Source organism: Gallus gallus, chromosome 3, assembly GCF_016699485.2.
Source record: "Gallus gallus isolate bGalGal1 chromosome 3, bGalGal1.mat.broiler.GRCg7b, whole genome shotgun sequence".
Lineage (NCBI taxonomy): Eukaryota > Metazoa > Chordata > Aves > Galliformes > Phasianidae > Gallus > Gallus gallus.
In genome coordinates, this window is record NC_052534.1 from 70,443,970 (window position 1) to 70,468,942 (window position 24,973).

The window sequence follows — 24,973 nt, forward strand, 5'->3', positions numbered from 1 at the left end:
CTAATACACTGATTTACATGGGTGAGTTGATTGAGAGTCTTCATTTAGTGATGTGATAGCTACACATGGTTGTCCGGAATGTGGCTCATCTTTCACATTGCTGACGTCACTGCTGAAGCACACCACCCATCGTCAATCCCATCCACTGTTTGGTCTCCATAAATGTTAAGCGAACATTGATGAATGTCAGTGGGTGCAATTTTTCCACATGGAGGAATTCAGTGGTGCACCTTTACTTCCATGATAAGTGCCATTTTGTTAGACTGCCCCTCTGATACCATCTGTCACATGGCAACAAAACATGATGGAATATTGGCAGGAAGGTTCAACCTCTACTGCCACACCACCAACATCTGCCTCTGACATTGTGAGCCAAAATAATAAAATAGGAGGTATTATTTTTGGAGCAGCCCTCATAAATATATCAAGTCCTTGGTGGTAAGTGGTTGCCTTACGAATAATTCAGCAATATTTTAAGCCGGTTTCTCGAGTCTTCATGGTTTTGGTTTGTTCAGATTTTAGAACGTATTTGCCATTTAAAAAAATACTTTAGACTGTGTCAGCCATAAACCTTTGTGTTAACAAGATAGTGCTAAGCACAAGATTTCTTCCATTTCTTTGATCTTGTTTTAGGACATTTTAGTACATTTGAGGCAGTCTATCTTATTTTCCAAGTTGTTTTCACTTCTACATCTCTTAAAATAGGCATCTTTAATGTTATATGCGTTTGGTAACCTTGGTGTGTGCTGGGGGCTGAGAATGGGGAGAAGAGAGTTCCTAATCTAGTCAAACATTTCAAAGACTATTTAGTTGTTTAGTGATATTTAAAATGACTGTAATTGTAGTAAGTTAGTGTTTTTCCTGATACAGCACAATTCTTAAGATTTTACAATTTTAATCTTTCCTGCAAAACATAGTCTTTTCTTAATGTGCTTCAGAAAGTGTGATATTTTTAAGGACATTATGCGCATGATTACTGACCTGTTACAGTAACCAGCAAAATGAACTCACAGGGAAAACTGCTCAGATAGAATGTTAGTGCATTTTTTTTTTTACACTTCTGTAAATCACTTAATGAGGATATGATACTGCTTAATAAAATACATCAGTATTTTATGTCTAGACGAGAAACGGAGTGGTTTTCAGACTCTAGGAGTGTCTAGCAGTCTGTGAACTTGTTAATGCATTTTGATATCTCCAGTTTCAAGAGTGGCTCATATCAATGAGCAGGAAGTCGAGGAAAAGCGACAGGAGGCTTGCAGGACCAAACACAAAAGTAAAAAGTAAACATCCAAACAGTGGATGCACAGGCAGGTGTCCTAGCAGGAATGTAGTTCCTGTTAGAGCATGAAGGGACAGGGTTAGGTAAGCCAAAGCCTGTCTGGCAAGGAACCAGGCTTCCTGGTTAAGGTCAACAAGGACAGCTTATTTAGGTATATTAGAGCAGCAAAAGGAAGATGGGAAAATATGGGTCCACTGCTAGAATTATACAGATTATGTAAAAGGTTGAGGTACTTAATGCCTTCTTTGCTTTAGGCTTTATTTTTAGGACTGACTTTCAACAATCCCTAGTCTCTGAAACCAATGGGAAAGTCTGGAAAAAGAAAACACTTGTTGGAAGAGAGTCAGATTAGGGAACGTGCAAGCCTGAAAGGAGATTGTAGTGAGGTGGGGGTCAGCCTCTTTTCTCAGAAAATCAGTGACAGGACATGAGGTAATGGTTCTAAGTTGCATCAGTGAAGGTTCAGGTTGGATATTAGGAAAATTTCTATTTTGAAAGAGTAGTGAAGTATTGAAACGGGATGCCTGGGGAGTCACTGTCCATGGAGGTGTTCAAGAAGTGTACGGAAGTGGCACTGAGGGATGTGATTAGTGGGTTTAGTGGGTATGGGTTGGTGGTTGGATTAGATGATCTTAGAGGTCCTTTCCAACCTTCATGATTTTATTATTCTGGATAGTTTTTCTCGTTTAATGATGAAAGATGCTACTTTGTTAAACACAATTCAGATTTTTTTTTACAAATGATGGAAGACCAATAAGCAGTATTCTTTGCATATTTTGTCTGAAAAATTGACTGAAAAACATTAAAAAGCATTGTCTGAAATTCTAAAGTGCAATGAATCTCTATAAGTAAAACAGAAAAATGTCTCTACTACTGTTCATAACAGTTTCACAAAGAATGTGAAACTGAAGTGCTTCATGGTATGAACTAATTACTCAACTGCATATAAATAATTATAGTAATGAATTTATTAAAAATACCAAATAAAGTATTGTTGTGGGGTGTTGACTTTTGGGCTTTTCAGGCATTGAGAATGCCAGTAAAACGTATAGGAAACTACTTGCAGAAATGTATTTTTCAGTAGTATTTATCATTAATATTTTATCTATGAATGACTTGGAAGAATGATTTACTTCTGTTGATTTTAATGTCCTTTGTAAATAAAAGGGTTCTGTGCAAAAGGAATCCATGTCTATAAAACTGCTAACTGCTTTGCACTTCCAGATACTTTTTTAAGCACTGTAAATTTCACAGGATAAAAAAGCAGTCTTTTATAGTTAATGCAAATGATGCATTAAGTTAGACCCTTCTCCCAGAGTACAATTTAAAGGTACTCAGAAGTCCAATTATCTTTGATTTAGCTGTAAAAATTGCAGAATAACAGCTGTGCCTGCTGAGTGAATATTCGTCTGAAAAAAAGATAGCTTATCTGAGTAGATTTGAGGACAGGTTGCTAAGGGAATGTCTGACTCCTTTGGCTCTTTTTCAAATTTTACAGCTTCTGGTCAGTTGAAAATGCAAGTAAATTATAAAACAGCATCAAAACAATTTAGAATTTATATCGTCTGAATTGTCATTTTGCATGTTACTGCATATTTTGAGTTGTTTATTTTATTGTGACTGTATGTTGAGCAAAAAAAAAAAAAAAAGCACTTCAGATTTCAAAATAATAGTTACAAGTGCTACAGATTATCTTCCTATATTTGACTTGCATCTAAAACTACAGATTTTTCTATACTGCATTACAAATAATATTTTAAAGAATCATTTAATATGCAATAACACACAATATCTGTATAGAAATATACTCTAATTTTTTGTAGAATTAAAGCACACTTAATACTACTTGGGAGTATATTATTGTATATATATATTAAGTAAAGTATATATTGCTAGCATATTGAATTATTCATATAGAGTATAATTAAAATGTAATATTTAGGATTTACCACCAAGTAAAGGAACACAGATTCCTTCTCTTCCTACTATGGATAATTTTTAAGTAATAAAGAAATTAAAGGTTATAATTATTCTAAAACAGTTAATCTCAATTTCATGTATCCACATTTAATAGTGAGATATGCAGGACTATTTTGATGAGCCTTAAAAATATGCCTGTATAAATATGTTGCAAAAACTGATAGCTGATGTAGTCTTTTATCTTTGTCAAAAAAGCAACACCATTATTAAGTTGCTGGAGAACATCAGTGTATTTTCAAATTATGTTCTTTCATGTAGTTATCCAGTAAACAAACTATCAACATTAGCCCAAATATGCTGTTATAGTATTTAAAAATATGGCTGTAGAGTACATTTGTGTATGTTTTATTGCTATTTTACTGTCCCTGTTCTATATGAAAGAGGCTGGGAGAGAAGAAAATGCAAAATAACATGGAGAGGGCTTGAAATCAAACAGGCTGGAAGTAGTGTCTCTAGAGACAGGCATTTGCTGTAACTTGTCAGGTCTGATTAAGGGGGCTATTGGCATCAATCAGACCTGACAGTAGTATATCAGGGGTTAGTATAACTATAATCAGTGAGCTGATTAACGGGAAAGAAGAAAAAAAAAAAGGGTAATGTTTTGGATCAAACTCCTTTAAAGCATTTAGATCGTTATTTAAACCTGAAGGTTGAGTGGCTAATTACGTTTGTTATAATATAAGAAATAAATTTCACAAAGTGTGCTGCTGTTCTTCCTCATTTGTAACTGTGGTAGTTAAAGTCAGATTTGTACTGACACTAAAAAGATGGTTTTTATCCTAGAAAAAAATGTAATTGGCAGGTGTTCTCATCAGATTACTTCTCAGTAACAACTATTGTGATCCTAATATGTATTGTTTTCCATAGTTTCTCTTCAGTTTAATTTAACAACTTGATGTGTAAAGTTTTATACTCTTTCATTGACAATGTAGAAAACAAAGATGCCTTCACAACAACAAAAAGGAATTCTTCTGACTTGTCACCCTCATTGGTTGGATTGGATTTAATTCCATTTTGTTTTGAATCTATCAAAGTCCATTTTACTGAAGTTTAAAAGTTGTGCTACAACTTATGAATATTGCAATCAGTGAGACATCTGGGAGTGAGCTGGAAGTATAACATTTTAGATCTTGTAAACCTGGGTGTGTGTCTTTAACTCTTTTTGTAATTAACTATACTAGAAATAAAATATTAATGAAAAAATCAGATCAGTAGTACATGTGAGGTGTGATAAGTATCTTGCTCTGATAAGTAGGTGTCCAGATGCATAGTCAAACCATTCATTCCTTTTTCATTACATGGGCACAACTGGTTCTTTAAAGGATCAAAGTCATTTGTAATTGTATGAGTTCCTAGGATTAAGGTATAAAATAAAGCAAGCTATACAAAGTTGTGTTTCTTCAGTTAGAAATTAGTTTGCCTTTCCAGTGAGTTATAAGTAACTGTTTAAAATTTTAATTGTTCCATTGCTGATTTCTAGACTTATTGTTGATTGCAGCTGTTAGCTTTGATGGCTTACTAATTGCTGCTATTATGCATCAATGTAACTCACCTCTGTGAATCTTTCTAACATGAAAAGCTCAGTCTTCTCTGTAGATATCTCTTGTAACTGTAGTCTTACTACTGAATGTTTTTAAGATGTTCTTATTAGATAAATGTAATTCTGTATTGCTATTACTTTACAGCATGTTACGTTCTGACATAACATCATCTATTCACACTGCCCATCTATATATCTTTGTTGTGTAAGAAACCTGTTTTACTGGAGACATAATTCTGTTTTAACTGTGTAAAACGCAGCATCAGGTGGTTGTCACTGAGTAATGAAAAGCAATTTATTTATATTCATTGTTTATTACTTCCTTCTTTCCTACCTCAGTCTTATATTGAATTGTTGCCCTCTGTTTCACTTTCTGTGTTTTTTCTGCTCCCTGCCTGAGCTCCTCCTTTCATGAGGTTTTGTGAAATGCTTGAATAAATCATGTAATGTGAGGGTGCAGTAAAAAGTAGGATAAAAACAGAATTATGAAAGTGACTTACAGGATGCTGCCTTTTTTGACAGTTTTGCCTCAGAGAGTGCCAATATGGTAGTGTCCCTCATGGAGTCTGATATCAGGTATCTAATATTAAAATGTGAAAAGCTCCAAAGCATCACTGAGGGGAAATATTTCCAATGTATACAAAGCCCTAGAATAGCAATTTTCAAGAGAAAATTGCAGATTATAATACATTCCGGTGTGAGAATGGTCTGAGTGGATGTGTGTAAGTCTATGTGGTTTTCTGCATCTCTGTGCATGAGTGAAGCTCTTGCAGTGAACATTTTCTCATGGCCAAGAAAAAGCACCACGGTTAGTAGTTAGACCATGAATAGAGCACACAGTGTACTATGGCTATGCCCCTTGGCCAAAATGCTGTCAGAAGATGAGGAGTACTGGCTGTGACTGAAGAGATCATGCTGTAGAATCAGCCACATAATCTTTTCATGCACAGTAAGGGGAAATTATAGATGTGTACAAAGGAGTGGGAGAAGAGAGAAAGCCAGTAGTGAATTAAAAATGATGAGGAAGCTGTATTAACTGAAATCTACAGAAGTAGGTTTTTGGGAGAGTGTCTTTGAATTCTGACAAAAAATAGCAGTGACTAGACCAGAATTTTTATTGCTATCCATCTATGATGAATCAATGTGGTGGAGACAAACTTACTACAGACACTAATGCAGAAAGAGGACCCTGTTCCCTACATTTAGCTCCTTAGATGTTTTAGTTGTTGCTGAGCAGTGCTGTGGAGAGCCAAGAACATTTCAGTTTCTCAGCTTTTCATACTGTCCCATCAGTGAAGGGATCTGAGGGAGCACAAGGAACTGGGAGGAGATAGAGCCAGGACAACTGAACTACCCTGGCCAAAGGGATATGTGACATCATACAAAAAATAAAATCCTTGAAAAACTGTGGGGAGTTGGCTGGGTTGGCACTGCCTGGGGACTGTCTGGGCATTGCTCGGTGAGTGGTGATTATTCACTCGAGTATCACATGTTTTGTGATATTTTATATATCTATATCATATTATAAATATGATAATTATACATATATAATCATTACCTTTTTAAATGTTCTGTTGTAGTGAATAGTTTTTCTCTCAACCTACAAGTTCTGCTTTGTTTCTTTTTGTTTTCTCCCCCATCCCACTGGGAGGGAGGGTGGTGAGTGAATGGCTGCATGGTGCTTTGCTGCTTGCTGGGTTAAACTGCAACATTAATGTACTAATATTTTTCTGTACTGTAAAACTGTAAAAACAAATGGAAGGGACTTCAAAATTGTTCATCTTCCCAACATCATCCAGACACTTTTGAGAAGTTTTCTGCATGCTTGTATTTGGAATGATGCTTTGCTTCATCCATGTCACTTCAGTAAAAAAAATCTCTTTAATCTAGAAGAGATTAAATAATTTCTAGTCATGCCTAATTACTGCCTTCTACTGCTGCTGAAATACATAACATGCATTGTCCAGTGGAGATTATATCCTTCTGTGATCTCTAGGCTACATTTTAGCTGTTTTCAGTTTCTTTACCCCTGCTTAGTTTTGGCTGTTGTATCATAAATCAGATTTTTTTAGTCTGTCAAAAAAAAAAAAAAAAAAAAAACACAAGCAACTCCAGCATCATTGGTCATTGCACAGGAGCATGGGAGCTAGCCCTTGGAGTACAGATGCTTACATAGCTGCAGGCATCGAGTGATTTTTAAGATAAGGTTTGGTTTTCTTTCTCCTTCCCTGAAGAAATACTAAGGTTAATTAATAGAGAGTGGTGCAAAAGTTGCAAGCAAACACTAAGCAGCAGTTAATATCGATAGCAGGTGTTTGCTGTTTCTTGGAAAAATTCTCCAAAGGATGTTTCCCCACCTTTTAGGAAAACTTCTATGTGCAGTTGCAAACCAGCTTGCCTTCTCTAACAGTTCTTGTCTGATGTTTGCATGATTCTACTAAAAAACAAAAATAAAACATTCGAACACTTTAGATTACCATGATTCATATGAAATGCTTTATTATAAAGATTACTACTCATAACTCATTTGTGAACACAGTTGCAGGAAAATTAAAACAAAGAAGTCAGTATTAATCTGAAGATGAGTCAAGCGTTTGGGAGGTAGAACAGCTATTATGTTTGCTCATATGTGATTATCTGAAAAGATCTTTTGGTCCTTTTTTGGTCAATTTAGGTTAGTTCTCTGGGGTTAACTTACTGGGTAATTCTAGTGTCTGAAACACTGTCAGTTCTTAATTTGGACTTAAAATCTAATGGTTGATGCTGATTTAGTAGTTCTGCAAAAGCCTTTGTACATAGTCATTTTGTAAAAATTGTTTTTTTGTGCAGCCCACTGAATGGAGCTGATTATGATAAACTATTGTTGTCAATCTTGTGTTCCTGCTGTTTGTGGGAAGGTTTCATTTTTATCTTCAGGAATGCTCATTAAATCTGTGCTTTAAGAAATTTAAAAGCCTGTTTAAAGAGAAATTGCCAAAATTTTGCCATGTAGGATGTTTACTCACAATAATATGTGAACTTATATAAACCCATTGTCAATCCTGAAATATATTTACCAGATCTGCTAATGAAAAAAAAAACAAAAAACAAAAAACAAAACAAACAAACAAAAAAAACAACCAAACAAAAAAACCTTTAAGTTATAATTTGCCACGAAGACTTACTTTACTAATGATGCCTTACTTTCCTGAAAGGGACGGTAGGGTATTTTGAGAATCTGCTTTATAACATAAAGGAGATTAGAGAATTTAGTTTACTAACCTGATTATTTACAATTGTTGCACTCATTTTGTTTTGTTTTGTTTTGTAATCAGAATTGTATTTTGTCTAAAACAAATATGAAAACAAGTTTCTGTTTCCTATCATTCCAGTTGATGCTCCACCTGTTATCCTAGTTGACCAGTTCTTTACGCATCAACTGGTTTTGTCACGAAAGGGACAAAAGATCAGACAAGTGGTGGATATGCTTGGAAGCTGAATTTGCTAAAAAAGGAAAACTGTTCTTGAAAAGGAACTTAATGGACTTTATAGTATGGGAAATTGTAGCTAAATATTTTATGCTTATATATTCATATATAGATTGAGTGCATGGGAGCATGAATCTGAGGAGATTAATATCGTTTACTAGCATCATAGAATGTGTGCAGCTTACTCAGGTAGAAATCTGATACCAGCCACATGCAGGGCCTTAACTAAAATGAGCTATTAAAAAAAGTAAACCTGAAGGATGTGTCCGCTGTTAGAAATTAAACTCTAAGAAATTAATGGAAGATCATTTCCCCTCTATGAGACCATAGGACTTTTCAGACTGAAAAAAATCAAAAAAATAACAAAATTAAAAAATAAAAATAAAAAAAAAAAAAAAAAAAAAACAAAGCAATACAGCAAACCTCAGTATTTTTCAGAATGTTGATCTTCTGAAACTATGGTATGAAAACATCCTCTTGTCATGAAGTCTGGCTTCTAAGGGGAGTGAAAAGAAACTGAGAAAAACAACTAGCAAAGTTTATGACTACAGAAAAATGCATTTTCACAATTGTTTTAAACTGTTTGGAAGTTGAATTTATCACCAAATATTGTCCTCCTTGACTTCATTTTTCAAAGTGAAGTAATTTGGCTTTTTTGTTTGAGTTATCACCTGAATGTTACGTAAAGTAACATAGAGATTCATGAAATCACTTTGAATTTGAAAGAATTTTTTGAAACGTTGTCTTTCTTTGGTATAAAATAAAATGATTGACAGTCTTCACCTAAGAAGAAAAACCAATTTGACTATTCCATGTTTTCCCTGGTAGAAAAGGTCAGTGTGGAGCAGTTATTAATGATAATCCAAGAAGCATTGCAAAAGGAGATTTACAGGTCCAGAGAGAAACTTAAGTTGACAGTAAAAATATTGATAGCTTACCCATTTCTGTTTAGCCATACCCTAATACAAAAAAACAAATTGAAATGTCTTTGCATGAGTTCCAGCTCATTAAACAAATATGACACTTTTATTTTCCAGCTATTTCAATACCAGAAGAGGTGAAGTGGTGAAATAGCACTTTAAATGAACACACTTCTCAGTGTGCTGATAACTGAATTCAAAGTATGATAAAGAATATATTAGAAAGCTATTTCAGAGTTTGGTTGCACTTTCTTAACTCTCATATAGAAAGTAGACTCCTTTTGCTGAATCTAAGTTTTGAGTTTATAACTTTGTGAATGAAATACATTATTTCTGAAAATTAATTATAAAAACAAACACTACCACAGCATTTAAAAGTAATTATGAGATAGATTATAATGCTGCTTTGTTTATTATTTTAATTGAAAAAATAATCTCTGGCTTTGTTAACGTTTGCTGGTAGTCAACATTTTCTTTTGCTGATACTTTTAATTAGTGCCTTATATTTGAATTCAATTTACAATTTGAGACTACAAAGCTGATTTGTTTGTTTTTTGGAAGATTTTTGTTCTCAACTGTAAATCCTATTTGCAAAATAAATATACGAAGCAATCTTATTTTCTGGGAAGATATTCTCTGGAGGTCTCTGGTCTTGCTAAATGAGACAGTATATCAAGTATAGCTTTTAATTCAGGTCATTACTAGGCCTATCGTTGCTGCTTTAAAATAAGATCAAAGTAAAAGAGATTTATGACGAACATTTAGACATCACTCAAAAACAGAAAAATTAATGACACCAATTTAAATACATATTTTGATAACATGATTGGCATGAAAAAATAACTGATCTCAACATTGCCAATTTAGCTTGAGCAAATTAGCTAAGTATCTTGCATTTGTAGCATTTCACACCTTAAAGTCTTAATATGCATTGCTAAATGTATTTCCTCACTGTTTGCTAATTAATGTTCTCTGGAAGTACAGCTGTTAATTTTTTGTTGTTGACATGGCTCATTTTAAAGTGATAACAGTTGCATCTGTAGTAGTGTTACAATTCAGTTCATAAATTATGACCATACATTTATGTCCTACTGTTTTGTAGGAGTAAAAGAACTTGAAAAATCTGTATCTGCTAGTAAAATGCATCCAATAATATTTTGAAAAAAAAACATAGAAACAGCCCACGTGCACGCTCTCAGTGTTATGACTTATTCTTTCTTGCATTAAGTTTTAAATAGAACGGAACATAAAAATACTTTTTTGGATAGCATCACAAAGAACGTGTCTCAGGAGTGGTTCTTGGTAATTAGTAAAGAGTGATAGATTCTGAAAGTAAAACAATTGGACTGGAACAATACCGTGAGGCACTGCAGGGGGAAAATACTTCTATTAGGATTAATAAACGCAGGTGCCCTGGGCACCCTTATCTGAGTGGCTCTGTCTGGGCAAGGGGAGATGGACAAAATGGCCTCTACAGATCCCTTCCCATTTCAACCAATCTGTGATCCTGTAATTAAGAGTCTGTCAAGTTAGGTGTCAGAAAAATTCAGACACCAATTCCACCGGTTTCTAACATCTATTAATATTATTCTGATGATACTTAATTTATTGTTCAGATGAGAGGAAATTATTTTTCTCAGATTTGGACTAGCAATTTTCATAGAGGTTTTATAAGTCATCATTAACTTTCTATGTCTCTCCGTCTTAGCCAGTACTTTGAAGCATTATTACCTAGTGTTTTTGTGGGAAGTTTCAGGTTTTTATTGTTCTCAGATGAAAGTTAGAAATATTTTATCACAAACAACTTTTAGTGGGATTTGCACATTAAATGACTCACATGATTATGTAAAGAGTAGATTCTGGACAGATATCTAATTGTTTTAATGTAGAAAGTGTATATTAATGGTGTGCATTGACTTGATGTTATTAGATGATATTTCTATATACATTTTTACACTGAAGCCTACCAGCTTTGTGTCCAGCACAATATGTTGATGCAGTGAACTATTTCTGCCTCAAATACATGAAGTAGGTAAAACTTACAGTAGCTTTGCTAAGGTCTACATTGCATTTACTCAGATAGATATTCATATACTGATAAAGCTGAATTTGGATTTTTCTTTGCATATGCTTAATATCTCTTTCTTGCTTTAATAGATGCTTGTGACGACTCCAGAAAAATGGGACGTAGTAACAAGAAAAAGTGTTGGTGATGTAGCTCTCTCTCAGCTGGTAAAGCTCTTGATTCTTGATGAAGTTCATCTGTTGCATGAGGACAGAGGACCCGTACTTGAAAGTATAGTGGCACGTACTTTACGTCAGGTAAGGGAAAAAAAAAAAAAAAATCTTAAAAATGATTTTATTTTATTCACGAATATATTTCATTGTAAAAGGATAAATTCTTAGACAATGAAATCAAAATGCTTAGGTGGTTTACAATTTATCTCATAGCTACTCTGCACTAAGTATGAAGAATAATGACTTCTGCCTTCTTTTTTACCACAAATGTCAGATTCCTAGGATGCATAATTTATTACAGAGCTACTTCCTTATATTAGTTTATGTACTATACAAGTAATACCGAACTGGTTCATTTTTAAACAAAATATCAGTCAAGACAATATTTTAATATAACCAAAATCGCAAGAATTTTCTTACCAGCAGTGATTCTTTTTATTGTCACTCTTCCTGGAAGAAAAAATTTTTGAACCAAAGAATGAAGAAGCTGTCATCACTGCTAGAATACTAAGTCATTTGTATTCGAGCATAAACAGTCTTTCTTATTTTTTCCCTATGCTTTAGCAGTACTTTCTAAATACCAAAATCTGAAATGGCAAAAGGAGAAAAGGATGAATGTGTTTTTGTTTTTTCTTAAATCTCATGCAAAAGAAATTTTTACAGCTAGGCAATAACGATTGTACTCAATAGTTAGACATGTATTTACAAGAAAAATTAAATGTGGAAGTTAAAAATGAGTAAAAAGGGTTAGAATTTGAGTAATTCAATCATAGAATGGTTTGAGTAGGAAGGGACCTTAAAAACTATCCACTTCCAATCTTCTTGCCATGGGCAGGGACACCTTTCACTAGATGCAGTCTCTTAAAGTCCCATACAGTCTGACACTGAGCACTTTCAGGGATGGGGCATCCAGAACTGGGCAACCTGTTCTAGTATCTGACCACCCTCATAGTAATCTAAATCTACTCTCTTTGAATTTAAAACTATTTTCCATTGTCATATGACTACATTCACTGATAAAGAGTCAGTCTTCACCATTCGTATAGGCCCACTTTAAGGGTCTGTAAGGTGGCAATTAGGTCTCCCTGGAAGCTTCTCTTTTCCAAGCTGAAGAAGCTCAGATTTCTTGGTCTCTTCATAGGAGAGATGCTTTAGCCCTCTGATATATATGTGGCCCTCCTCTGAACTTGCTCTAATAGGGCTATGTCTCTTGTGCTGGGAGCCCCCAGGCCTGGATACAGTATTCCAGGTGGATTTTAATGAAGGTAGAGTTGAGATTGGGAATCAACTCCTTTGCCCTGCTGGTCATACTTCTTTTGATGATGCCAAGCATAAAGTTGCCTTTCTGTGAAGCATGCACACGCTACTGACACACATCAAATTTTAGTACCTCCAATGATAATAGTAAGCAGAGGGTAGGGTGGCATTCTCTTTGTTTTAATCTTAACAGTACGTTGTGCAAGATTGCATCAATACAAAGAATCTGTAACAAATTAGAAATGAACACAATTGTTCTTGTTATGGCTATATTTGCAAGCATGTTAATATTTAAAATCTCTTGGCTTTGAAGATGCTTTTTTTCTTGGTAAGGCTACACTAACCTTGTTAAGTTCCTAAAATAGCATTCCTTATATGCTTTCTGAATCATCTGATTCTGGCTCCAGTGAGAACTGAATAAAATTAATGTTTGCTCTGGTCCTACACAGTAAGTCTAAAGTTCTTGTATAAAGAACAACGTAAGTGATAATTCCTTAGAAGAAGCCAAACAGTGAAAGAAGTTATTTATGGAGTGTAGGGTTTTGTAGAGTTTATGCTATTTCAAGGACACAGAAGCATAACCTGTTTGATATTGTATTTTCTTTCTTAAATGGGTTTGATTACCTTGTTTTCCTTAGGCATCTTTAAAGTTAAGTATCTCAGTTTTTAGCAGTGACCGTGACGGTCACTGTCTTCATGTGAGATTGCAAGACACATTTTGTTTTTTTAACGTGAAGTTTTACTGAAGTTGTGAGGTAGGCTTCGGCTGTCTGAAATAGATGTCTAGAGCCATTTTATCTGCTTTAGGTTATCCAGCTTGGCCTTATGCTTCTGCTTCATTTGGACACAAATCTCCCATAGATCCTTTGCTTTTGTGCCTGTCAAGCCCACGTAGGTATCTTAAGGAATATTAAATGATCTGAGGCAATTATATCATGAGTACTGAATCCTACCCTCCGTGCATTTATTGTAATACAGCAGTATCTTGGTTCAACGCTCATTTAAAAAATAGCTCTCTAGGGTGCTTTAATCTTCTAGGGTTTCAAGGTTTGTTTTACCTACCAAGTTGAAGTTTAATTCACTTAGAATTGAAGTTACTCTTCCTTAAGTGAAGCAGATAGGAAGAAAAACAAAGAAGAAATCTTGCAATTAACTATCTCACCACCTTTATGAATAGCTTATTTATTTTAAATTGGTAAGAAAATCAGTGATGGAGATCACTATGGATCACTACAAGAAAACAGTTGAGAGAATGCAGTTGAAGAGTAGGAAAGTATACTGTAAAAGAATATACTTAAGAAAAGCAGATAAACAGAAAACAAACAAAAAAAGAAACACAAGGATTTGTAGAAGTATTTAGAACTATGCTGCAGGAAACAATTCTGGACAGACTGGATAGCTGGGCTGAGGTCAGTGGGATGAAGTTCAACAAGACCAAGTGCTGGGTCCTGCTCTTAGGCCACAACAACCACAGTTAGTGTTACAGGCTTGGGGCAGAGTGGCTGGAAGACTGTGTGGAAGAAACAGACCTGGGGGTATTGGTTGACAGTTGACTGAACATGAGCCAGCACGTAGCTGAGAAGGCCAACGACACCCTGGCTTGTATGAAATAGTAGTGCCAGCAGGAGCAAGGAAGTGATCATCCCTCTGTACTCAGCCCTGGTGAGGCTGCACCTTGAGTACTGTGTTCAGGTTTTGGTCCCTCAGTACAGGAAAGAGATTGAAACCCTGGGACATGTCCAGAGAAGGACAGTGAAGCCAGTCAGGTTGCTGGAGCACAAGTCTTGGGAGCAGCAGAGGAAACTGGGATTGTTAAGTCTGGAGAAGAGGAGGCTCAGTGGAGACCTTATCACTCTCCTCAACTACCTGAAAGGAGATTGTGGTGAAGTGGAGGTCATTTTCTTCCCCCATGTAAGTAGCAATAGAATGGGAGGGAATGGCCTCAAGTTGTGCTGGTAGAGGCTAAGGTTGGATATTAGGAAAAATTTCTTCTCTGGAAGAGTGGTCAGGTTCTGGAATGAGCTGTCCAGGGAGGTGGTTGATTTGCCATCTCTGGAAGTGTTCAAGAAACATTTAGATGTTGCACTGACGGACGTGGTTTAGTGGGGAAATATTGGTGATAGGCGGACGGTTGGACTAGATGATCTTGGAGGTCTTTTCCAAGCTTGGTGATTCTATGATAGGAAGTAAGAAGAAGGAGGTAAGTTTTGAAATAATACTACATCAATCTGAAATATCCTTATGCCAATTACACCACTGCAGTTATTGCTGAGATCAATTACCTGATTCGTATACTAGTTTAAGGCATCAGAGCTATTGACTTTTTTTTTTGAATTTATAGTAGAGGAATTCAGAAAGTGATTAAATAAGTTATTCAAAAAAAAGTCTATTACAGATTACTAGTCACTAAGTCAGACTTGGGCTGAGGGCTATGCTGGCAGTTGTCATTGACATTTTCCTTGTTTATGTATTCTTAATAGAACAACCTCTTTTGGCCACTGTGGGAGACAGCGTAGTAGAGTAGTTGGATTTTTGGTTTGACCTGGAATAGTCACTCTGTTGTATAACTTCTAGCACAGAACTGTGATAAATTCCTTTCCGTACCGCTTGTATTTTTTAATAAACCAGTAGCTATTCTTATATAGTTATGTTATAGTTTAATCTGGATCGTACTTCCCTATGTGTATTAGACAATGATATGATTCCTATGCATGTCAAGATCTGTATAACATATACAGCTTTCTGTGTTTTGCAGGCTTGTTATCTTGTCGTGCAAGAAAAGGAAATACCTCTTTTGTTTTCATATGATGTCTTTGAAGGTTGTTTTGCTTAGATTGTGGGAAATAGAAAAATAGACAATGGATTTTTTTATTTTCGGTTTTTATGTGAATTGGGCCTGATGTAAATCTCTAGTATCACTGTGCCGGAAAAGAATGTTTTGAAATCTGTATTCATACGCTATACAAATACAGCCATGCCAATACATTCTGAAAGCAGGAACATCCTGATGCATTAAAAGGTCTGTCCAAATTTGCACCTCAACATTTTTGAATTGTAACTGTACTTTTCTCCAGATGGACACTGTCACACCATTTCCTTTGGGAGTTTAGCGTGTTCATTTTAACTTACGGCATTTTTTTTAATCAGCTGTTTTAATAACTTGGAAGGACAAATATATATTGGAATTGCTGGCAGTCTTAATCCTAGTGGAGTGAACAGTGTATTCACGCATGTTTGTACTTCTCAATTTTTGAGAATGTATTTGTAAGTGATTTAAATTGACTTTGCTAAACATTCTGGTTGGAAAATTGCTCTGAGCTCTGTTACATATTGCAGGTGTAACATCAAACAACTTCTTTGAACCCAATTTATAGCTTTGATGTTAAAAGTTTTAGTCTAGAGAATGAAACAGATGTAAAACTGAAATGCTTCAACTTTTAATCAAAATTTTCACAGTTCTGTAATATCTGCTAAGCTTATTAGTTTGAAAGAAGAAATGAACTACATGCCACTGAATTCTTTTGTCATAATTATTCAGGGAGGTTGATGACTTCTTTGCTGCTTATGAGGAAAGAAAGCATTCCTGAATATGCGAGTTTTGGTACCTTCTCTAAACTCTGTGAATAAGTTAAAAAAAAAAAAAAAAAAAAAACCTCTGGAAAAACATTTCTCAGATTTTGGGAAAACAAGGCTACTCTCTTAGATACACAAATACTGCCCTCACAGTCTTATATTTAAGTTTCAAGTAATTTCTATTTTGTATTATATCAACTACATCGCTAGATATGTACTAGGTGTGTAGCTGTGTTCCTGGAGACTCTCCTAAGCTAGTTGTATGGATTACAGGTGCCCACTGACATGACAACTTATCATATGTACTTCCTTTAAACAAATTATTCAATTTGAATTAAACTTTAGTGACACCATTTAATTCTGAATCTCACATGTTTTTTTAATGATACAGTAATGTTGGAAATACAAGGCTTTAATTTGGTTAGAGGAATATATTAGCATATTTATCATCTTCATGGTAAACACAATAAAAATAAATTGTAATAAATATTTTCTCATTCAAATACAAAATTTCTGAGTATCAACATAAGAGCTCTCACAAACAGAAAATCCTTTGTTACTTTCTTTTTAATGCATGTTGTGATACTCACAATAAAAGAAATAATGTGTATTTCAAGATAACTTATAAATGAGGAAAGTAACAATTAATGTTTCCTTTTATCTACTTAATTTCCATTTTGATTTCTTCTCTTTGTAGAATTATAAATCAGAATCTGAAGGGAGTTCTGAAAATTAGGCAGCATTTTCAATCTTTTGCCTCAGTGCACCCAAATTCATTGTAATTAAGTTTTTTAAAAAGAAAAGAGCATATATTTTTAATTGAAAATCTCTGGCATGCACTTAACTAAACACAGTGGTAAGCAAACCTCACAATTGTACCACTGCATGAATCTGCTTCCACATTTATCAGTGAAATTATCCTATTTATTTATGCTTAGATGTCTGCAAATTTATTTTCAACACTTTCACAATTTAAAATGTGATTGTCATTTGGGACAGCTAGAATAGAAAACATTTATGATTTTAATCTTGCTCTAAGTATTGCTAAGTGATATAATTTACTTTGGGATTTAATGGTTTGCTTTTTTTATTGCAAATTGCCAGTATTTTAAGGTGAATCTACCTAGTCTTTCTTGTTACAGTCAGCTCTTCCAGATGATACAAAAATTTTCACCTTTAAAAAATATAAATATTGAAGAGAACCACAGTCTTTTTCTGGATTATGAACTAAATGCTATCAGCAATTCATATTTTTTCTATAGATAAATGAGTAGTTAAAATCAAAAATGAAAAGGTTTCATAAACCCTTCTCCTAATCCCACCCATGCTTTGTGTCTTTAGAGGGCACTTTTATAAGTATCTGCAAGATCAAGGGTTAGCTCCCACTGAGCCATGAAAAAAACATCTTTGCAACTGTGACCCACTGTCTGCCTTCCTACTTTCTCCATTCCCAATCATCGTCTTTTTCTTCTTCATCCCCTGGAAATTCTAATGCTATCCTTCTGAGATTTTTTTTCCTAATGACACCTCAGTTAAGAAAATTTTCCTTCCTCTGGATGCATTTTCCCTATTAATTAGTTCCTTAATATCTCCTCTACACCCTTTCTGTCTTTCTGTCTTTCTGTCTTTCTTTCTTTCTGTCTTTCTTTCTGTCTGTCTGTCTGTCTTTCTGTCTTTCTCTCCTTTGTTTCCTTCTTGTGCCTTCTTACTAGAAATCGGAAACAAATTATCTTAGAGGTTTCCCACCCAGAGCAAAATGCTGATTTCTTTTTACTTGGGAATTTTCATGTTCTTGGAATCCTGTTCTTGATGAAGAGAATTTGAGTAGCTGATTGCTAGTGATCTAAGAACAACTGAGAAGAGGGAAGGTTTGTTCATTTGTCTCCCTATATTATCTGTAAACGTAGACAGCTGTAATTCATAGAAGTGTCTTTTGGGACTAGCATGCATCAGTAAATAATGGCATTTGCATCTCATCCTGAATAATTGCTATTACTCTTTTGTCCCTTCTGTATGCTAATCAAGTTTCTCAGGTTCTTCCATTACAAGATAAATGAAACCAACTTACTAAAACTTTCTACTATAATGGTTTGGTTTCCACTTAGAGTGCTTTGGAGCTTTTTTTTTTTTTTTTTTTTTTAATTAATTTTCTTTTGTATGTTTTTAAAACGTCAACAAAATTGGGTATAGAACTTATTTTAGTATTGGTTGTGGCACAAAAAGAAATGGAACAACTCTCTCCTGCTTGTTCATTAAGCTGACAGACAAATTATTTAATAGTAGCTGCAGGATTCACTTGTTGCTATAAAAATGTTTCCTGAGGATACTTTCTTATTTTGCAGCTCTGTCCTTTTTTAGAATGAGATAAATTAAGAGAAATTAAATTTGAATGAGACCAGCAATGTAGATTTATCTGTTTGGCTGACTCATATATCAGTTATATTAATTCTACCAATCACCACTTATTCTCACCACAGGTTAGTTTTTTATTTTCTGCATATCATTGATAATATTATTGAACAGAGTTGGGATTACAATGCATTTAGAGACATCCCTTTTTAATTTCTATCTTTCAATGATAAATTCCCTGTAAAAAGCTGTCAGTTCATCAGCTTGTGATAAAATTAATGGAAGTTTTGTTGCCATTGTGTAATGTTATTTTTAAACAGTATGTTATACATAGAAAGTCTACTGCTTTCCATAATTCTAGATCTATCTTATTCTTGTCTGGCGACCTTGTAGCTGTGTAAAAATGTATTGTTTTTAAAAGCAATATATTTTTAATAAACAAAATGTTATCTCCATTTGCTTGGGAATTATTATGGGATATTTGAATTAATCTTCAGAAGCTTTCCTATAAATTTCATGGAAGTGGCCACACAGTCATATTGCATGCCATTTTTTATTATTTATATTTGAACATTTTTCTGTTTTTCTGGTATATCCATGGAGTTTAAAAGGTAATCATGATTGTCATATGTTTTGTGCTCCTTGGTAATTGGTAAAGGAGTTTAACTGATTTGTAGAAGAGTTCATATTTCTTTTTTGTTTTTCATTTTTGGAAAAATAACAGTAATCATGATATGAAAAGCATTTTGTCATTCAGGAAAAACTGACATGGCACTGTGCAGGTGATAGAAATCTCTTAACAGGTATATTCAAAATGCAGTTTCTTCAGGCAAAGTACTTAATATTTAGCGAAGGTAAAAAAATATGGCTTCTAATAGTGCTTTCTGCGTGATTACATTTTTTTGGTACCTCTTTTAAACACATTCTAAATGGAGGACTGAGATCACAGTATTTTCAGGGTTCACTGGAAGCAGAGTAAAACTCATTTATAAAATTACTTAACTAGATGGTTGCCTAGTTACAAATGCATTCTGTGCAGTGTTTGAGTTGTCAATAGCATACTACCTAGAATCTTCAAAACAGTATTAGTAGTTGGTTCTTTACTATGCACTTTTGATTTTGCAATTTGAACATTTTTATGTTACTGGTTTTCCCATTTTTGTTCCTACAACTAGGAAATTACCACCTAAGTGTATTGATTGACAACTTCTTAATACTTTCATTTAACAGTAAGCAACATATCAGAAAAAAAGTAAACACTGGTTAAACACTAAAAAAAAAAATCCTTCTTTGTTATTTTTGAATACCTTTAATTTTTTTATTTAAAATTTCCCATGAAAATTCCTTTCTTTTCCTTTCTTTCATCTCCCTTCTCCCTTTTATTCTTTATGTGGGGTGATATCTAACAAGTAATTAATGTATGTGCCCATACATGGTATTTGACTCTTATCAGTGTCAGACAGGGAACTTAGGAACCTAAGTTATGAATTAATCTTCTTGCCTATTTAGACTAAGCACTGATAAATGCTTGTGTTTAGTTTTCTGTATGTCTCATCCCTAGTGGATGTCTAAAGAATCACAGAATCATAAGGCTTTGGAAGGGACCTCTGGAGACCATCTAGTACAACCCTCCTCACTAAAGCAGGTTCCCTGGAGTAGGTTACACAGAAAAGTATCCTAGTGGATTTTAAATATATCTGGAGAAGGAGACTCCACAACCTCTCTGCACTGGTTGTTCCTGTGCTCTGTCACCCTCAGAGTAAAGAAGTTGTTCCTCATATTTGTATGGAACTTGCTATGTTCCATTCTGTGCCTGTTGCACCTTGTTCTGTCACTGGGCACCACTGAAAAGAGCCTGGCCTCGTCCTCTTGACTCTCAGCCATTAGATATTTATAAGCATTGATAAGATCCCCTCTCAGTCTGCTGTTGTCCAGGATGAACAGTCCTAGGTCTCTCAGCTCCACATCTCTCATCATCTTTGTAGCCCTCCACTGCTCTCTCTCTAGAAGTTCCCTGTTTTTCATGGACTGGGAAGCACAGAACTGGACAAAGTACTACAGATATGGCCTCATCACGGCAGAGTAGAGGGGGAAGATCACCTCCCTTCACCTTCTGGCTGCTCTCATTTTAATACACCCCAGGATACCATTGGCCTTCTTGGCCACAAGAGCACACTGCTGGTTTGTGGTCAACCTGTTGTCTACCAGGGTGCTGAAGTCCTTCTCTACAGAGCTCCTCTCCAGCAGGTCAGCCCTTACTCTGTACTGATGCATATGGTTATTCCTCCCTAGGTGTTGGACTCCGCACTTGCCCTCACTGAACCTCATCAGGCTCCTCTTTGCCCAACTCTCCAGCCTGTCCAAGTCTCACTGAATGGCAGCACAGCCTTCTGGTGCATAAGTCACTCCTCCTACCTTTATATGAACAGCAAATCTGCTGGGGGTGCATTCTGTGCATTCAACCAAGTCACTGATGAAGATTATAAGCAAGACTGGACTCAGTACTGACCCCTAGGGAATGCTACAGGCCCCAACCACACTGTGCCACGGATCAAAACCCTCTCAGTTTTGCTAGTTCTCAATCTACCTCATTGTAAATTTATCTACCCCACACTTACTAAGTTTTATTACAAGTATGTTGTATGTTGGGAAAGCCTCACTGACGTCAAGGTAAATAACATCCACTGCTCTTCCCTCATATACTCAGCTGGTGATGACATCATAGAAGGCTACCAGGTTAGTCGACATGATTTGGTGAATCCATGTTGACTGCTCCTGAAAAATTTCTTTTCTTCCACTTGCTTGGAGATGACATCCAGAATATGTTGTTTTATCACCTTCCCAGGGATGGAGATGAGGCTGACTGGCCTATAGTTGCCTGGATCGTCCTTCTCTTACCTTTTTTGAAGACACGTGCTTTCCTCCAGTCTTCAGGTACCTCTTCTGTTCTTCATGACCTTTCAAAGATGATAGAGAGCAGCTTGGTGATCACTTCTGCCAGCTCTCTCGGCACTTGTGGGTGTATCCTACTGGGGCCTATGGCTTTGTTTGAGTCGAGTTTGCATAGACTACTTCTGACCAGATCTTCATCCACCAAGGCAAAGTCTTCTTTTTCCCTGACTCACTCTCTTATCTCCAGGGTCTGGGATTCTTGAGGGGCGGTCTTAGCAGTAGAGACCGAAGTGAAGAAGATATTCAGTAACTTCAGCTTCTCAGCATTCTCTTGTACTGGGGTACCCACCTCATTCATCAGCAGATCCACATTTTCCCTTTTGCTGCTGACATACTTAAAGAAGCCTTTCTTGTTATCTTTGACCTCCCTTGCCAGATTTATTCCAAGTGCGCCTTAGCCTTCCTGATTGCATCCCTGATAACATTCCTATATTCCTCCCAAGTAGCCAGACTCTTTTTCTATGTTCCATAAACTTTTTTCTCCCATTGGTGTTTTTTTCATGAGCTCCTTGCTCACCATGCCACTTTTGTCTGATTTCTTACTAATAGGGATGCACTGGTCTTGAGCTTGGAAGAAGTGATGCTTGAATTTCAATCAACTCCCTTAGGCTTCTTTACCTTCCAATGCTCTCACCCATGGGTTACGTCCAGGTAACTCCTTGAAGAGGTCATGGTTGGCTCTCCTGAAATCCAGGGTGGCAATCCTGCTTAATGGCTTTGTTTCTTCCATGTAGGATCCTGAGTTTCGCTGTCTCATGGTCTCTGCATTCAAGGCTGCCGCCAACCGGTCTTTCCTTGTTTGTAAGAACAAAATCCAGCAGCACACTTCTCATTGGCTCCTACCACCTGCATCAGAAAGTTATCTTCCATGCACTGCAGGAACCTCCTGGACTGTATATGCCTGGCAGCTGTGCTTTTCCAGCAAATACCATAGTGGCTGATGGCCCCCCATGAGAATTTGTGCATGTGATTGTGATACTACTTTCAGCTGTCTGTACAAGACCTCATAAACTTTCTCCTGATTAGGCAGCTTGTATTAAACATCCACAAAAGCGTTACTCCTATTAGTCTGCCCCTTAATTCTCACCCATAAGGTCTCCAAGCTCTCCACTTATTCATTGTTCATCTCTAGGCAGAGCTCAATACATTTTAGTTGCTCTCTCATTTTAAGAGTATCTCTACCACCTCACCCTACTGGCCTATTTTTTCTAAAAAGTATCTAGCCATCCACAGCAGCGTTCCAGTCGTGTGAGCTATCTCACTGTGTCTCTTTTATTGCATTGAGATCATGGCCCTACCACTGCATACAAAACTCTAATTCTTCCTGTTTATTCCTCATGCTGCATACATTGGTATATAGGAACTTGAGGGTTAAAAAAGGGAACAGAGGATGCAGGTTTCCTTAAAGGGATGCAAGAGGATCCTCCATAGCTATACACACTCTTGAGGGCATACGGACTGACTGCTGGGAGCGTGTTGAAGTGATTCTGAGTTATCTGAATATAAGATTAATTTCTAACCAATGGACAGTTCTGCAAAGATTAGAATATGTAAACTTGTCTGCTTCGCTTAGTTCTTTGCTTGAGTTGAATGATCAGGGATGTGCTTTCCAGCCTGATTGTAATTCATTCTGTGAATGTGAAATTTTAATACTTGGAAATGGGAAGACTGCCAAGATCATAAAGTTCAGGAAAAATGTTAGAAGTCAGATAAGAGTATCTCTGTGCATACTCTTTATGCTCTCAGGTGGTGGCTGTAATGTAATGAGACAATGTGCAAATCTTAAAACCTATTTGGAGGAAAATGATCGTGCTGTGATCAATTTACAATCCAGAGAGGCTCTTCCCATATCTTATCCTTTATCATTTACAGTGTAAATTGAGATTATGTTAGAATGTGGACATGAGTACTGGGTAGCTATCTTCTGTTTATTTTTTTCTGTATACGTATAATTTCACGGTGTGATAACAGCATTTTCTGAACATGAATGGTTAACATGCTGTCAATTCTCCACATGCTACAGTGAATACTTCTCAATTAGATATACTAATTAAATATGTCAATTAAATGTACTTATGGCAATTACTGTTTCTTATTTTCAATGCAATATCAAATTAGTGAAATATAGTAAAGCTTTCAAATAATATGATGTGCAAACACTGTGACAGTTCAGTTTTCTAAAGAAAGCCATGTAAATTTTAATTGGTGCTTGCATATTTTTTCTAAGATAATTAAGCACATGTGATGAAAACATTTGAGATTGTGTGCCATTTGTGACGCAAATATGTTTAGATGAATATCACCAATAAGTGATAGAGAATGTACAGAAAAAACTTTGACATCCCAAATGTGTTTTCAGTAACTTTTACTCCAGTTTCAGGAAAATGCTTTCATGTATATTAAGCATGTTCTTTAACTGGGGCTTCTAGGACCAAGTAATGAGGGATCCAGTGCATTAAAAATACTGATGTTTAAATGTGCTATAATTACAGAATGCTCTCTTGCACTCTGTAAATGCACAGAAGATATACCAAACATTTTAACACTTGGTCTTACAGGAGAAATCTGAACAGTAGTTGCTCTGTAGGCACAGAGCTCTGTGTTCTAAAAGTCTGTTAAAATTCTAAAATCCATTGTGAGGAATAAAATCTCTGTAGTGCTTGGCTCGATTAATAACGTAAAAGTCATTAAGAGTCACTTATAATCACAGAGAAAAGTGCAAAGCCAAAATCTGTTATTGTTACAGATTCAGGAAATACTATTGTCCTGACTTTTAAGTTTAACACTGTTTTGGTCACTGTTATTGTTAATCACCCTTTATAATTAAAAGAATAAAGAAAAGTAAAATAACTCAAAACTTCACATACATACACACAGACTCTAGTTCTAATTTGCAGTTTGAATAATGTGTGAGCATAAAATAATTGATGTTTAGGATATACATATCTCTTTCTGCTTCTTGATTTTTTTTATATTAACTATTGATATTCTATGTTATGTAGTGGATGTAGAAGTAGATGGTTAAAAAAGTTTTTTTTATGGCCTTGAAAGAACTTAAATTGATGAAGTTTTATTGCTCTTTGGAGCACTTAGTTATACACTTGTTTTTAGTAAAGCCTCTGAATCTCTTTATAGTCTTAACAGTACTGCTTCAACATGGAAGTCATGTAAAAATAGTTGAGGATGGGAATTTCATATACAAGTTTAGCATTAGTAAGTCAAGTTTTATAGAGTTATTTTTAAAGGCTCACAAGTCAGGTAGGCAATTCTGAGACTCTCTGCCAACTCTGATTTCTTACATAATATCACTGCTTTAGATAGCCAGTCTCACTTTGCTTCAGGTAAATTTGGCAGAGATTGTATTTAATGTAGTAGTGACTATTGATCTACTGACCTCCTTTAATGATGAAAGACA

General features: G+C 35.5%; 1 protein-coding gene across 1 annotated transcript in view; it reads left to right on the forward strand.

Annotated features, from left to right (window-relative positions):
* The window catches only part of ASCC3 (activating signal cointegrator 1 complex subunit 3), a 260,498-nt gene that overhangs the window by 77,116 nt on the left and 158,409 nt on the right, over nt 1-24,973 (forward strand). Inside the window, exon 11 of the mRNA NM_001305211.2 lies at nt 11,347-11,511. Within this exon, the coding sequence (NP_001292140.1) occupies nt 11,347-11,511 (165 nt within the window). The remainder of the gene's footprint in view (nt 1-11,346; nt 11,512-24,973) is intronic.